We start from the raw sequence: 16714 nt of genomic DNA, 5'->3' as shown, positions 1-16714 counted from the left end.
CAGAAGGTCGCAAAAGGGAATCACTTGACCCCGGGACACTACAACCGTCATAAGTACAAGCCAGTTGCCAAGTGCCTGAATTTTGATTATATGATCATTTAGGGAAGAAAAACAAAATGCACAGCTACTGTATATGTGGTACCTTGCTCAATAGTAGTAACTCTGAGAGGGATCTTGGAGTCCTAGTGGACAACCATTTAGATATGAGCCAGCCGTGTGCAGCAGCTGCCAAAAAAGCCAACACAGTTCTGGGCTGCATAAACAGAGGGATAGAATCAAGATCACGTTAAAAGTGTTAATGCCACTTTATAATGCCTTGGTAAGGCCACACTTGGAATGCTGCATACAGGTTTGGTGGCCATGACATAAAAAAGAGGCTCTAGAAAGACTGCAGAGAAGAGCAATGAAGAGGATTAGGGGATTGGAGGCTAACACATTTGAAGAACGGTTGCAGGAACTGGGTATGTCTAGTAAGGACTAGGGGAGACATGATAGCAGGGTTCCAGTATTTGAGGGGCTGCCCCAAAGAAGAGGGAGTCAAGCTATTCTCCAAAGCACCTGAGGGCAGGACAAGAAGCAATGGGTGGAAACTAATCAAGGAGAGAAGCAACTTAGAACTAAGGGGAAATTTCCTGACAGTTAGAACAATTCATCAGTGGAACAACTTGCCTCCAAAAGCTGTGAATGCTCCAACACTGGAAGTTTTTAAGAAGATGTTAGATAACCATTTGTCTGAAGTGGTGTAAGGTTTCCTGCCTAAGCAGGGAGTTGGACTAGAAGACCTCCAAAGTCCCTTCCAACTCTGTTATTCTAAACTGAAGATTGTCCACCAGGACTTCCAGATTCTTCTCCTAGTTACTACTATTGCGCCAGGTACCACCTATTTTCTACCTGTGCATTTGGTTTTTCCGGCCGAAGTGTAGAGCCTTGCTTTTTTCACCAATGAACTGTATTTTATTCGATAGGGCCCAATGCTCAGATCTGTCAAAAACCTTTTGAATCTTGAGTCGATCTTCTGAAGGATTTCCCCTGGGGTCTAGGACAATTTGCCCATGGCCAACTCCCCACGGCCAACGTGCGTGGACAACTTGACACGGCCAACTCGCTGCGGGACAATAATTACGCTAATATCAATGAAACGGTGGAACAGAACAATTAAAGAAGAGATGCAAAAGGAGAGGCAGAATGAAAGGTGAATGACACAAAAATGAAAAAATGATTTTTTTTGTATATTTTAAATAATTAAATTGAATTCTCCAATTGTCCTGTGGGGAGTTGACCGTGGGGAGTTGCCCATGGAGAGTTGACCGTGGTGAGTTGTCTGTGGTGAGTTGACCATGGGGAGTTGACTGTGAGGAGTTGACTTTGGTGAAATGGCTATAGTGAATTGGCCATGGTGAGTTGGCCATGGGGAGTTGACCTTGGTGAAATGGCTATGGTGAGTTGGCCATGGTGAGTTGACTGTGGTGAATTGACTGTGGGGAGTTGACTGTGGGGAGTTGACCATGGGGAGTTGACCATAGGGAGTTGGCCATGGAGAATTGGCCTTGGTGAGTTGGCCGTGGTGAGTTGACCATGGTGAGTTGGCCATGGAGAGTTGACCGTGGGGAGTTGACCGTGGGGAGTTGTTTGTGGTGAGCTGACCATGGTGAGTTGACTGTGGGGAGTTGACCTTGGTGAAATGGCTATGGTGAGTTGGCCATGGTGAGTTGACTGTGGTGAATTGACTGTGGGGAGTTGACTGTGGGGAGTTGACCTTGGTGAAATGGCTATGGTGAGTTGGCCATGGTGAGTTGACTGTGGTGAATTGACTGTGGGGAGCTGACTGTGGGGAGTTGACCATGGGGAGTTGACCATAGGGAGTTGGCCATGGAGAATTGGCCTTGGTGAGTTGGCCGTGGTGAGTTGACCGTGGTGAGTTGGCCATGGAGATTTGGCCGTGGGGAGTTGACCTTGGTGAAATGGCTATGGTGAGTTGGCCATGGTGAATAGACTGTGGGGAGTTGGCCATGGGGAGTTCACTAGGGAGCTGGCCATGGTGAGCCAGCTTTGGTGAGTTGGCCATGGCAAGTTGCCCCATTCCGATTTCTTCCAGCTTGAGCGATAAGAAGGGCATTCAAAGTAGGACATGGCCATCCTGGGGTGGTCCACCTCTGGTGAAAAGGACCTCTGGCCTCCTCTTGAAGAACTCACCTTCACATCCTGGGTTTCCAGAGGGTCCATCAGCTGCTTGTCCAACACCTGAAGGGCCTCTTGGGCCAGTACAAGGAGGCGCTGAAGGATCTGCGGAAGGGAAGAGGAAGAGCACTTAAGGAGAGGTCAACCAGGCAGGGTGAGTAGAACTGAAAGAAAGGTGACTGATGGCTGATTTTCACACTTACGACCATTGCAGCATCCTTATGATCACGGTTGTTAAATGGTCATTAAATCACTTTTTTTCAGTACAGGTAGACCTCGACTTATAACAGTTCATTTAGTGACTATTCAAAGTGACAACAGCACTGAGAAAAGTGACTTAGGACCATTTTCCACAGTTGTGACCTTTCTGGCATCCCTGGTGATAGAAATTTCAGTCCCAATTACCGTCGTAACCTGAGGACTATCTGTATCTTATTTCTCAGCTCTGAGTGGTGGATTGAAAGCTTGGTGGTGACAAGAGAATATCTGTAGCTCAGGGTTCAACTGTGGGGTCCCTGATGCTCTCCGAGCTTGGAAGGTTTTCTTTTAGATGTTTCATGACCCAACTAGGTAACAGCATCAGTGCAAGAAGGGAGTGAGGTTTGCTGTTTTTAGTTGATTATCAACTCAATAAATAACAGAACTACCAAGAAGTTCTCCACCAACACTGACAGGCAAGTCACGACTACATAAACCTAGAGCAAACCCCATCCCCTTGTAGCCCTGATGATATTATGTAGTTTGGTAATGAAACTTCTGCAAGGAAATCACCAAGAACCCAAGTCCTCCTCCTCCTCCTCTCCATAAATCCCACACTCAGTAGCACTGATGATGTGACCTAGTTGGGTCATGAAATGTCTACAAGAAAACCACCAAGCTCAGGACCTCGTAGTCCTCCTCCTCCTCCTCTCCACAAACTCCTGTCCCTTCTAGCACTGAGGATGTCGCCTAGTTGGGTCATGAAACGTCTACCATAGAACCACCAAGCTGAGAGACCACCAAGGACTCCACAAGGCTGAGTGGGCAATGAGATTTCACCAGTTCTCTTGCAACCAAGTTGCAAGCCTACCAAAGAGCCTTGGTAGTACAGTGGTCTAAAGCACCTGTTATTAAGAACAGCTGCCTGCAATTTCTGCTGGTTCGAATCTCGCCAAGGCTCATGGTTGACTCAGCCTTCCATCCTTTCTAAGGTAGGTAAATTGAGGACCCAGTTTGTGGGGGCAATAAGCTGACTTTGTATAAATATACAAAAAGGATGAAGGCTATTGCTTAACGCATTGTAAGCCGCCCTGAGTCTCCGGAGAAGGGCGGCATATAAATCAAATTTAAAAAAAAAAAAAAAACCAAGTGAGAACAACAGAGTTGGGCCACGTGAAGGACAGGCCTTCATACCGGACCTTTCATTCATCTGTGCCAACGGAAAGCTCCAGCAGCTGATCTCATTCCGCAATGAGAAGTAGAGAAAAGAAGACACTGCCCAGGTAAGGGGGCCACAGTTGGACGTACCTGAGGTGATGGCTTCTCTCTGGTCCACACTGATAATTTCTGGTCTTTCGGGGGTAGCAATGAACATGGCCGGGAGACGAGGCCGATTTTCCAAGAAGTGGCTTCTGATGGCTACACAATCTGCCTCTGGATGAAAGAAAACCCAAAATGTCACCATGTCAGAAGACAGTTGCCCATCCCTGAATTGCTTTTGTATTTAACCATTTATTCGCAATCATATTTTTAGGAAAATTCAAAGGGAGAGAGAGAGAGAGAGAGAGAGAGAGAGAGAGAGAGAGAGAGACTTTGGTCTACTGCAGAGATGTCAAACTTGGGTCGTCATGGCAGTGTCACGTGACGTATCGGGACTTCCCTCCTCCCTTTGCTAAACTGGGAAGGGGCGGGCCAGCAGGTGACAGTCGGGCTGCGGGCGGTGAGTTTGACACCCCTGATCTACTGGTTAAGGCACCAAGCTAAAAAGAGGGAGACGGTGAGTTCTAGTCCCCCCTTAGGCACGAAAGCTGGCTGGGTGACTTTGGGCCAATCACCAGGAGACAGTGAGTTCTAGTCCAGAAAGATAGCTGGGCGACTTTGATCCAATCACCAGGAGACGATGAATTCTAGTCCCGTCTTATGCACGAAAGACAGCTGGGTTACTTTGGGCCAATCACCAGGAGCCAGTGAGTTCTAGTCCCACTTTAGGCATGAAAGCCAGATGGGTGACTTTGGGCCAATCACCAGGAGACGTTAAGTTCTAGTCCTGCCTTAGGCACAAAGGACGGTTGGGTGACTTTGGGCCAATCACCAGGAGACGGTGATTTCTAGTCCCGCCTTATGCACGAAAGATAGTTGGGCGACTTTGATCCAATCACCAGGAGGCGGTGAATTCTAGTCCCGCCTTAGGCATTTAAGACATCTGGGTGACTTTGGGCCAATCACCAGGAGCCAGTGAGTTCTAGTCCCACTTTAGGCATGAAAACCAGATGGTTGAGTGACCTTGGGCCAATCATCAGGAAACGTTGAGTTCTAGTCCCGCCTTATGCACGAAAGCCAGCTGGGTGACTTTGTGCCAATCACCATAACTTTTCATTGTACTGACACTGCTGCCTTGTTCTATGTTTGTCTGTCACAATATACTGCACTAATTAAAAAAAGAGAATGACAAGGCAAACGTGTTGGGAGGGGTAAATCCCCCCCCCCACAGGATGGAAAGAAAACAGGTTTTTCTGGCATAAATTTTGCATTTCAAGGCAGCAAAAACTTAATGGGGTGATTTAATCAAAGGGCTTGCATTTCGTTAAGAACCAAGCTGACCCAGCCAAGATCTGCCTTTGATGTATCCCTCACGTAGACGCACAACGCAGATTTTCATACACCCGTCTAGGAGGGCAGTTTTTGTTAACTTGACTGCCCCGGGTTCCAAAACTGATGATCGCATTTAGCTGAGTTTTAATAATGCCTCCTGACTGAGCCTCTTGACTCTCTGGGCCCCAAGAAGGCAGAATCATCATTTTGAGAAAGAGATGTTTTATTAAGGGGCACGAAGTGGGGTGTTTTTGATACTCATTTATAACAACAGAGAATATTTGTAGCTCAGGGTTGAACGGTGGGGTCCTTGGTGCTCTCTGAGCTGGGAGGTTTTGTTGCAGACGTTTCGTGACCCAGCCAGGGAACATCATCAGTGCTAGAAATGAGTGGGGTTGGAGGAGGAGGAGGAAGAAAAGGACGGTGTGGTTTCTGGTGCTTTCTGAGGTTGGAAGTTTTCTTGCAGACGTTTCATTACCTAACTGTAGGTAATGAACTTATATACAAGTTGCTTGCCCTGACAATGTTACTGTGAATGTTCTTGGTGGTTCTTTATTAATGTCAACTTGCAAAGCTTTCCAGTTGCCATGAGCAGGAGGGAGGGAGAACTGAAGTGAATTCCATACATTCTTCCTGACCGCAATCAGAAGGAGGGTGTTAGGTTTCACAGCCAGCCAAAGTGGTTAATTGGAGAATGTGATTTATGACATGGCCAGGGAGGAGGGGAGAGAAAGGGTCATAGGGGGACGTAAATCTGCGTGGGGTGAGTCCTGACTGCATCCCAGTATTGCCGGAATGGTGCTCCTAATAAATCACTGTATTTCCTTTGAAGTTTGGATCATGGCTCATGAATTAATTAGGGCATCTTTCGGAAACTTGACAATTAAGCTGTTGTTTAGTTTTTGACCTTTGGTCTAGCATTAATTTAGAGAGAGAGAGAGAGAGAGAGAGAGAGAGAGAGAGAGAGACAGAGAGAGAGAGAGAGAGAGAGAGAGAGACGATGAGAGAGAGAGAGAGAGAGAGAGAGAGAGAGAGAGAGAGAGAGAGAGAGAGAGAGAGAGAGGGATGGATGGATGTGTTGTGACCCCAACTCCCGAGCCTGTCCTAACAGAGGAAGAGGACTCAGAAGGTGATGGGGAGGAACTGCCAAGGCCTCCCTCTCCAGGACCCTCCTCTCTGGCAATGCCTCAGGTTCCATCCGAAGGCCAGGAGGAACAGCCTGGGATGTGCCAGGAAGAAGGCATATCGGAGCACCAATTGATAGGGAGTGAGGAGGATGAATCCTGGCTTGATCCCAGGCAGCGTCGGAGGGAGAAGCGTGCGCAGCAACGGAAGAGGCGTGGGAGGGCCAGAGATTGAGCTGAGTCACGGAGCCACGCCCCACCGGGAAATAAAAGTGGGTGGGATTGCTCTTCAGGCTTTGTGACGGACAAAGTTAAAAACCTGAATGTCACACCGTGATCTCTGAAATTCGGCTTGGATATATTTTGGACCGAACATTGACTGAACTCTTGTCTGGTGGATAATTTGTTGCTCCTGGAACGGACTGAAGATAAGTCCTCTTCTGCTTTATGGGAGCGAAAACGGTCTTGGCAGGCATTCAGCAGTTTGCTGCCAAAACCTTGGTCTGCCAAGAATTCTAATCTGTTTACCTAATAAAATATTGGCAGGCATGCTTGGTATTACGTTTGCCTGTGTGAGGAAGGGGGACAGAACAGGATAATAGATAGATAGATAGATAGATAGATAGATAGATAGATAGATAGATAGATAGATAGATAGATGATGGATGGAGATAAATAGATAGATATGATAGAGATAAGTGATAGATAGACAGACAGAGACAGACAAATAGATGATAAACAGATAGACAAATAGATATAGACAGACAGACAGACACCAATAGAGGAGAATATTTGTTCTGCAGGGTTGAAATATGGAGTTCTTGGTGTTCTCTGAGATTGCTTGTTTTCTTACAGACGTTTCTTGACCCAACTAGGTAACGTCATCAGCACTAGACTTGCCCATGCTAAACCCAACATTTCTAGCACTGAAGATGCTACCTAAATTGGGTAACGAAAAGTCTGCAAGAAAACACCCAAGATCAGAGGACACCAAGAACCCCACCCTCCTCCTCCTCCTCCTATCCCCCCTCCTTTCTAGAACTGATGAGGTTACTTCTGAAAGGAAAACAAGGGCAGTCTCCAAGGGCAGTCCCCGCGTGGACCTCTTCAAAGTGGCCTAATTTTGTAACCCGCTTGGGTTGAGGTCCCTTAGCTCATCCACCTTCTTTTCTTTCAGCATAAATCCTGTTTTTCACAGGTTGATACTGCAAAGGGAGCCTGTTTCAGCTTGAAAAGCAGGGGCTGTTCTTTCCGAAATCGAATCCGGTTAATTTTCGGGATAATTTCTCAGCCAGGATTTATTTTCTTTCTTCTGCAAAGCAAGTGGCCAAACAGGATTTTGAGCTGGAAAAGGGCCTCCGCCCTTTAAAAGGAAGTGGGGGGAATACTCTTTTAGTCAAAAGTACACAAACTAGGACGGAGCTGCCAGAAATGCAAAATTGGGTGCTTTTAATTAGAGAAAAGAACAGATTCGGGTTTTGTTTTCAGCTTCTGCTCTTCTCCAGAAAACAGGAAAAAAAAAATAAATGGAGTTTTTTGAGTCCTGGTTTGATCGATTCAACCCACGGGTAGTTCCTCGGCTTACAAACCACAATTGAGCCCAAAATTTCTGTTGCCGAGCCAGGCAGTTGTTAAAGTGAATTTTGTCCCATTTTATGAACTTTCTTGCCGCCGTTGTTAAGTGAATCACTGCAGTTGTTAAACGAGTCACATGGTTGTTAAGGAAATCTGCCTTCCCTTGTCGACTCTCTGCAGGCTGGAAGGTCGCAAAAGGGGATCAAAAGTGACCCTGGGACGCTGCAACCGTCATAAATACAAGTCAGTTGCCACACGTCTGAATTTTGATCGCCCTGACTGCAGTGGACGCTGCAATGGACATAGTATGAAAAAACGGTCCTAAGTCCATTTTTTTCAGGCACTGCTGTAACTTTGGACGGTCACTAAAGGAACGGGTCATAAGTCAAGGACTACCTATAATTTCTAAAATCATAGAAATGGCTATGTGATTATTAAGCATGTAAAAGGAAAAAAAAAAGTCAAAAAAAAAGTTTATTCTGTATTTTATTCTGGCACTGAAATCTATTTTTTAACCTTCTTTTATAAAACCTTTCCACCTGTATCTTATATTTCTCTTCCTTTCTTATCCTTTCCAATTGCCCTACTCTTTTTACTTTACGTTTGTATATATTACATTATTATAATTTCAAGGAAATTATTTTAAAATAAATTTTATTGACAGGCAGGGCTGGTCAATATAATAATTTTAAATTGGGGTATTTTAATTTTTGGGGTTTTAAATCGGCCAAATCTATTTAATTATTTCAATTTTAATTATTGTTGTGTCTTGTGTTTTTAAATTGGCTGTATACCGCCCTGAGTCCTTCGGGGAGAAGGGCAGTATAGAAATAAAATTATTATTATTATTATTATTATTATTATTATTATTATTATTATTATTATTATTATTATTATTAAAAAACAACATACGCTTCTTGCGGACGTTTCCTGACCCAAGTAGGTAACAACCTCAGTGCCAGAAGGGAGTGGGGTTTGTGAGAGGAGAGGAGGAGGAGGAGGAGGAGGAGGAGGAGGAGGAGGAGGAGGAGGAGGAGGAGAGGAGGAGGAGGAGGAGGAGGAGGAGGAGGAGGAGGATGGGGTCCTCAATGCTCTCTGTGCTTGGTTGTTCCTTGCTGACCTTTTACAACCCAACTACTTAACAACCTCAGTGCCAGAAGGGAGTGAGATTTTTCTCCCTATTTATGTACAAGTAGCTTGCCCTTGTAAATAACATGAAAAAAGCAGCAACAGGAGGACAAGGACAAAGAAATTTATATGCCACCTTACCGATTTGCAGACATGTTCTCCTAGCCAGAGCCTCTAGAAATGCTTCAGTGTTTAACTCTGAAACGCCTCTTAGGAAATTAACGCAGGAGTTCCCTTGAAAAAGGCTGACATCTATGCCACCTAGTGCACTATATTTGAACTAGGCGCTAATTTCAATTCTAGCATTAATTATCTCCAGGCCCGGATATTCTAAAGAACTAAAGATCCCACTCCAAAAACTAAGGAGGAGGCCACAAAATGGCACCTTTTAAAAAAACGATTCTTTTAATTATTATTTTTTTTAATTTGATTTATATGCCGCCCTTCTCCGGAGTCTCAGGGCGGCTTACAGTGCGTTAAGCAATAGCCTTCATCCTTTTGTATATTTATACAAAGTCAGCCTTATTGCCCCCACAAACTGGGTCCTCATTTAACCTACCTTAGAAAGGATGGAAGGCTGAGTCAACCTTGAGCCTGGGGAGATTTGAACCTGCAGTAATTGCAGGCAGCTGGTCTTAATAACAGGGTGCTTTAGACCACTGTTCTACCAAGGCTCTAAATTATTTTAGTTCTATCTAAATCTGCTGTTTTAAGCTTAAGCCTCTTATACAGGCAGCTTCGACTTATCAACAGTTTATTTAGTGACCATTCAAAGCTACGACGACACTGAAAAAAGTGACTTACGGCCGTTTTTTCACACTTACGACCGCTGCAGTATCCCCCCACAGGTGACGCTTGGCAACGGACTGACTCGTATTTATGACGGCTGCAGGGTCTCCTTTTGTGACCTACCGACAAGCAACGTCAATTGGGGGGAAACCAGATTTCACTTAACAACCGGTGTTACTAGACTAACTGCCGTGATTCACTTAACAACCGTGGCATGGAAGGTCGTAAAATGGGGCAAAACTCACTGAACAAATGTCTCACCTAACCATGTAAAATCTTGAGCTCCTTTGTCGACGTAAGCCCCTAAAGCTGTATTTTTTTTTTTAATTTTAATTTTTAATTTTTATTCATTTTTATATGCCGCCCTTCTCCGGAGACTCAGGGCGGCTTACAATGCGTTAAGCAATAGCCTTTATACTTTTGTATATTTTTACATAAGTACGTTATACATACGTACATATATACGTATGTATATTTTTATACAAAAGTTAGCTTATTGCCCCCCCACAAATTGGGTCCTCATTTAACCTACCTTAGAAAGGATGGAAGGCTGAGTCGACCTTGAGCCTGGTGAGTTATTGAACTCGCAGTAATTGCAGGCAGCTGGATGTTAAATGCTGCCTTAGTAGGAGGCATTAGCCTCCTACGCCACTCAGGCTCCTTTGTTTATGTGCCATTGTGTGTGAGTTGCCAAGAGCCCAAATTTTGATCACGAGACCGTGGGAATGCTGCAATGGTCATAAAGTGCGAGAACCGGACATACCTCACTTATTTAAAGTGCCATTGTTAATTTTGAAGGGCCACAAAAGAACGGTTGTTAAGTTGTCGGACTGTCCGTATATGATTGAAAACACGCAATGCCTCGCCTGACCTCAGAGAGGGGTGAGAAGGGAGGTGGGAAATAGGGGGTGGGGGGTGGGAGAAACCCTATCATTTTGCAACCTTTTCAGGTTTACGCCCCGGTCAGGTAAACAGGTCTACGCAGAAATACCTAGGCGCCCTACTCAGGATGTGGCATGTCAAGGTTGTGCGTTTTGACAAGTGTGGAAAAGAACTGAGCAGGTCTCACCCCTTCTGCAGTCTTTCTCCCCGGCGCTTCAAAACTATTTAATTCAGGGTTTCTCAACCTTGGTAGCTTCCAACTCTGTTTTTCCATTAAAACGTAACCACGGCACTCAAAAAAAGTGACTTCTGACTGTTTTTCATTCTTAGATTTAGAAGAGTTAGAATAACTTTATTGTCACTTTGAATGTCCACTAATCGGCACACGTTAAAATGAAATTATGTTGCACGCAGTTCTCAAAGGGTCTCTACCTCTAACATAAACATAAACACGACAAGAGAAAGAAGGAAAGAAAGAAAGAAAGAAGAAGAAAGAGAAAGAAGATAAGAAGAAAGAAAGAAAGAAAGAAAGAAAGAAAGAAAGGGAAGGGACAGGGAAGGAAGGGGAAGGGAAGGGAAGGGAGGGGAAGGGAAGGGAAGGGAAGGGAAGGAAAGGAAAGGAAAGGAAAAGGAAAAGAAAAGAAAAGAAAAAGAAAAGAAAAGAAAAAAAGAAGAAAAGAAAAGAAAAGAAAAGAGAAAAGAAAGAAGAAAAGAAAAGAAAAAGAAGAAGAAAAGAAAAGAAAAGAAAAAAGTTTCGGATGTATACATGTACATGGCGAGAAGAGAGACGGAATCTTGCGAGTTTACCAGACGGATGCCCTAGAGAACAAAACTGTCACAGAATCTGGAAGTCCTGCTAGAGATACTTCGAGACCTCCTCCCAGAGGGGAGCAACAGAAACAGACTGTGGAGGGGCGGTGTGGGGTCTCTAACAATGCTTTGAGCTTTTATGCACATAGCACTAATAAGCGGTATTCTGAATAACGGGAAGCAAGCTTCCTATAATCTTCTCCGCTGTCCTCACCTCTCTCTATAGGGACTTTCTATTTCAGGCACTGCGGCCACCAAACCAAACAGGGATGCGGTTTGTTAAAACGCTCTCAATTGTGGCTCTGTAAAAAGTGACCAGGACAGAAGGAAAAAGACTCAAGGCACAGCCCTGTGGAGAACCTGTACTCAAAGCTCTCTTAACGACCGTTGCATCCAGTATCTTCCTGGTTACGTGATCAAAATTTGCGAGGGGCGATCATGCGATCCCCCCTTTGGTGACTTCTGATAATCCCAGTCAACAGGGAAGCCAAATTCACTTAACAACCGTGTCACTAACTGAACAAGTGCCAGCGATTTCACTTGCCAACGGCGGCAAGGAACGTTGTAGAAAGGAGCAACATTCACTTAGGAGCAACGTCTCGCTTAGCAACAGAAATTTTGAGCTCTATTGTGGTCGTACGTTGAGGATACCTGTACAAATAACCTAGAGGAGTTGGAAGATCCATCTACCTCAGGCCAGCACCCAACCTGGCTGGAAAATTCCAGAAACGCTGGGCTGACAATTGTTGGAAACAGCAACAACAAAAATCCAGCAAGCCTCAACTTATATTCGACAATGTGATTTAGTACATTTATATTGGGGGGGGGGAGGGATTTGGAACAAAAGGTTCGGGATGGTCTTTAAGCTGCCGTGTCAATTGGATTACAACCACCTGCCCTGCGGCCCAGATCAGATGACAACATCCCTTACAACAAGGTGTAAAGAAAGCAGGGATGATTAAATCCTTGTGTTTGCAGTGCCGCTTTCCATCTTTTGTGTCTTCGGAGACATCCCTGGGCCAGGCAATCTTTCGGGGGAAAGAATTTTCTCACCTCCATCCAACCGCCTCTTGAGCCGTTGGATCTACCCCCAAAAAAATTAAGGACAAATGGAAATTTCATCCCCTCCGCTGGCTCACTTTAAGGTCACCGTTGAGGTTCACCAACAGAAGGCTGTTCTTCCAGTCAAAGGTGGCGAGCAGGTGAAGGAAGCGAAGGAAGCCCACCTGGGGAGAGCTGCGGGCGGAGGAAAACAATCGGAAGCAGGTGAGAAGTATTATATCTCAACACCAGATTGAAACAAAGCCTCTAACGACAGAGAATAGAAAAGGAAAGCTTTGGGCTGCGAGTAGAAAAAGCAAACACACAAATCGCTCCATCAGAATAGAGCTGGAAGGGACCTTGGAGGTCTTCTAGTCCAACCCCGTTCAAGCAGGAGACCCTCTACTATTTCAGACAAAATGGCGGTCCTATTTCTTCTTAAAAACATCCAGTGTTGAAACACCCACAACTTCTGGTGGCAAGCTGTCCCACTGGTTAATTTTCATTTCATTTCATTTTCATTTCATTTGATTTATATACCGCCCTACTCCCGAAGGACTCAGGGCGGTGAACAGGCACAGATAAAACACATAGAATGCAAAAATTTAGAGCAGAAGTAAAATCGGATTAAATCAATTGTTCTGTCAGGAAATTTTTCCTTAGTTCTAGGGTTGCTTTTCTCCTCGATTTCATCTCCATCGTTTCTTGTCTTGCCTTCTGGTGCTTTGAAAAGTAAGTTGAGCCCCCTCTTCTTTGTGGCAGCCCCTCAAATACTGGAATATTGCTATCGCGTGGTCTCCCCCCCCCCCACTCCTCCTTTTCTCTAGACTAGCCAAACCCAAATCCTGCAATTGTTCTTCGTATGTTTTAGTCTCCAGGCCTTTAATCATCTTAGTGTTGCTCCTCTCTGCGCTTTTTTTTTCCACAAGAGAAAACTTGATTTATTGAGAAGTTAAATAAAATTAAAGAAGTTAAATAAAATAAATAAGTAAGTAAGTAAGTAAGTAGGGTAGGTAGGTAGGTAAGTAAGTAAAGTAAGTAAGTAAAGTAAGTAAGTAAGTAAGTAAGTAAGTAAGTAAGTAAATAAATGTTAAGCGGAGTTGGGTTCTACCGTACTTAATTCTTGGTAAGGAACATGAAATTGCAGTTGTTCCTTGCAAAAGAATCCAAAAAAGGAGCTACTGCAGTAGCCCCTTGTCCTGCTAACAAATTTTATACAGGTAGCCCTCAACCTAAGACCAGAATTGAGCCCAAAATTTAGGTTGCTAAGTGAGACATTTGTTTAAGTGAGCCTTGCCCCATTTTACGAACTTTCTTGCCCCGTTTGTTAAGTGAATCACTGCCGTTGTTAAATTAGTCACACAGTTGTTAAATGAATCTGGCTTTCCATCGACTTGGCCTGTTTTGTTGTTGTTAGTTGTGAAGTGGTGTCCGACCCATTGCGACCCCCATGGACAACGTTCCTCCAGGCCTTCCTGTCCTCTACCATCTCCCGGAGTCCATTTAAGCTCACGCGGACTGCTTCAGTGACTTCATCCAGCCACCTCGTTCTCTGCCGTCCCCTTCTTCTCCTTTTGCCCTCCATCGTTCCCAGCATTAGGCTCTTCTCCAGGGAGTCCTTCCTTCTCATTAGGTGGCCAAAGTATTTGAGTTTCATCTTCAGGATCTGGCCTTCTAGAGAGCAGTCAGGGTTGATCTCCTCTAGGACTGACCCATTGGATCACCTTGCAGTCCAAGGGACTCGCCGGAGTCTTCCTCCAGCACACCAGAGTTCAATAGGCCTCCATTCTTTGGCCTTCTCAGCCTTCCTTATGGTCCAACTTTCACAGCCATCCATTGCAAACTGGGAAAATTATCACCTTGACTATATGCACTTTTGTTGGCAGGGTGATGTCTCTGCTTTTTAGTATGCTGTCTAGATTTGCCATGGCTTCCCTCCCCAGGAGCAAGCACCTTTTAATTTCCTGGCTGCAGTCCCCATCTGCAGTGATCTTGGAGACCAGGAAAATAAAATCAGTCACTACCTGTCATTTCTTCCCCATCTATTTGCCAGAAATTGAGAGGGCCGGATGCCATGATCTTAAAGTTTTCTTCATGTTGAGTTTCAAGCCAACCTTTGCACTCGCCTCCTCCTTCACCCGCGTCAAGAGGCTCTTGAGTTCCCTCTTCTCTTTCTGCCATTAGAGTGGCATCATCTGCGTATCTGAGGTTGTTGATATTTCTCCCCGGCAATCTTAATTCCAATTTTTGATTCATCTAGCCCCGCCTTTCTCATGATGTGCTCTGCATATAAGTTAAATAGGCAGGGCGACAGGATACCTGTTAGACTGTCGTAAAAGGGGGGGGGGCTCACATGACCCCTGTGACGCTATAACCGTCGTAAATTGAGTCAGTTGTCCAGCATCTGAATGTAAATTACATGACCACGGAGATGGTGCAACGGTCATAAGTATGAAAAATAGTCCTAAGTCATTTTTTTTTCAGTGCAGTTGTAACTTTGAATGGACACTAAGTGAACTGTGGTAAATCGAGGACTACCCGCAATAAGGCCTAAGCTCGTGAGGCTGTGCCTTTTAATCAAATTTCTTAGCAGAAAAGGGTTAGCTACCAGTTTTCCTAAGGATTTTTAGCCACTGTAAGTAATTCTCAATTACAACCATTTACGTGGTGACTGTTTTGAAGTTACAACGGCACCGAAAAAAGTGACTTACGACCGTTTTTCACATCTACGGACTGTTGCAGCATTTCCCCCCATGCTCACAGTGATTTACATTTGGATACTGGAAAACTGGTTCATACTTATGATAGTTGCAGAGTCCTGGGGTCACGTGATCCCTTTTGCGACCGTCTGGCAAGCCAAGTCAACGTTGAAGCCAGATTCACTTAACAACTGTGTCACTAATTTGACAACTGCAGTGATTCACTTAACAACGGTGACAAAAAAGCTCGTAAAATGGGGCAAGACTCACTTAACAAATGTCTTGCTTAGGAACATAGGTCAACTGAGGTCGTAAGCCGAGGACTACCTGTAATAAAATTTATCAGGAGTAAAGAGAGGGCTACCTATTTTCTGAGGATTTTTAGCTACTACAGGTTAATTAACACAGTTCTCACTGCTAATTAATGGCATTGGTTGATTACGGGAAAAGCACCAAAGAGATTCTCTGCAGAATAAGGTAGCCCTCGAATTACGGCCACAATTGAGCCCAACATTTCCGTCGTTAAGTGAGACATTGGTGAAAGTAAACTTTGCCCCATTTAACCACCTTTCTTGCCCCAGTTGCTAAGTGAATCACTGCAGTGGACACGTTAGTAATCCGGTTGTTAAGTGAATCTGGCTTCCCCGTGGATTTTGCTCCTCACAAAAGGTCACAAAAGGGGATCAGCTGACCTTGGGACACAGCAACGGTCGTAAGTATGAGTCAGTTGCCAAGCCTCTGAATTTTGATCCCGTGATCACGGGGCAGCTTACAAAGGCCATTAAGAGTGAAAAAATGGTCCTAAATTATTTTTTTCAGTGCCTTTGTAACTTTGAAGGGTCATTAAATGAGCTGTTGCAAGTTGAGGACTACCTGGAATGCTAATTTTGCCAGTGGTGGAAAGATTTACCCAACAGCAGTCGTTAAGGATTAGCATTTACCTGTCTGCTTTCATCACCTTCTAGACGTATTATGACTTCTGGAATTTTGTAATTGCAGACAGATCAAACAAACAGGATGGGAAAAAAATATTTTGCTTTGCACACTCCAGTTCACCTGTTTGTGAGACAGACTTGCCATATTTATCCAAGTGGGATCAAAATGAATCATAAATCCCAAGACATTGATAGTTGAAAAAGTGGGATTTAAGATAACGACAAGAGAATCCCAAAGATGCTTTTTCAAGAGGCAGTTGGACTTTCTGGTTTTTCTTTTGAAGTCGTTTCGCTCTTCATCCAAGAAGCTTCTTCAGCTCTGACAGGATGGTGGGGAATGGAAGGATTCTGACCTGTCAGAGCTGAAGAAGCTTCTTGGATGAAAAGCGAAACGTCTTCAAAGAAAAAACAAGAAAGTCCAGTTTTATTGAGGGTTCGTAGAACTGAACCTGGATAATACTTCAAAGGAGGATAAGGGAAGGGACAAACCATGATCTGGAGGACTGAGAATCTCCATTGGCATTTAGCTACGACAGAGTTGAAGAAGCTTCCTGGAGGAGAAGCGAAACGTCTTCAAAGAAAAACCGAGAAAGTCCAATTGCCTCTTGAAAAAGCACCTTTGGGACAACCAGGACCTGGAGGACTGAGAATCTCCATAGACAGAGAACAATTAGTAAGTGAAGGATTTGCTTGTGATTGGTTTAATTGTTATAGAATTTTTTCAAATTTCGATTTGAAAAATTTTGGTTTCACAGGAACTAAA

At 44.5% G+C, this 16714-nt stretch overlaps 1 protein-coding gene across 1 annotated transcript in view; it reads right to left on the bottom strand.

The window, feature by feature from the left end:
- NOL6 (nucleolar protein 6) overlaps positions 1–16714 on the bottom strand; it is an 83067-nt gene that overhangs the window by 20704 nt on the left and 45649 nt on the right. The window contains 5 exon segments of the mRNA XM_070938987.1: positions 2194–2283; positions 3685–3735; positions 3737–3810; position 10511; positions 12416–12512. Of these exon segments, the coding sequence (XP_070795088.1) occupies positions 2194–2283; positions 3685–3735; positions 3737–3810; position 10511; positions 12416–12512 (313 nt within the window).

This window comes from Pituophis catenifer, unplaced genomic scaffold (genome assembly GCF_029215685.1).
Source record: "Pituophis catenifer annectens isolate HBS135680 unplaced genomic scaffold, rPitCat1.0.hap2 SCAF_2, whole genome shotgun sequence".
NCBI lineage: Eukaryota > Metazoa > Chordata > Lepidosauria > Squamata > Colubridae > Pituophis > Pituophis catenifer.
This window is presented reverse-complemented; position numbering and strand designations above follow the sequence as displayed.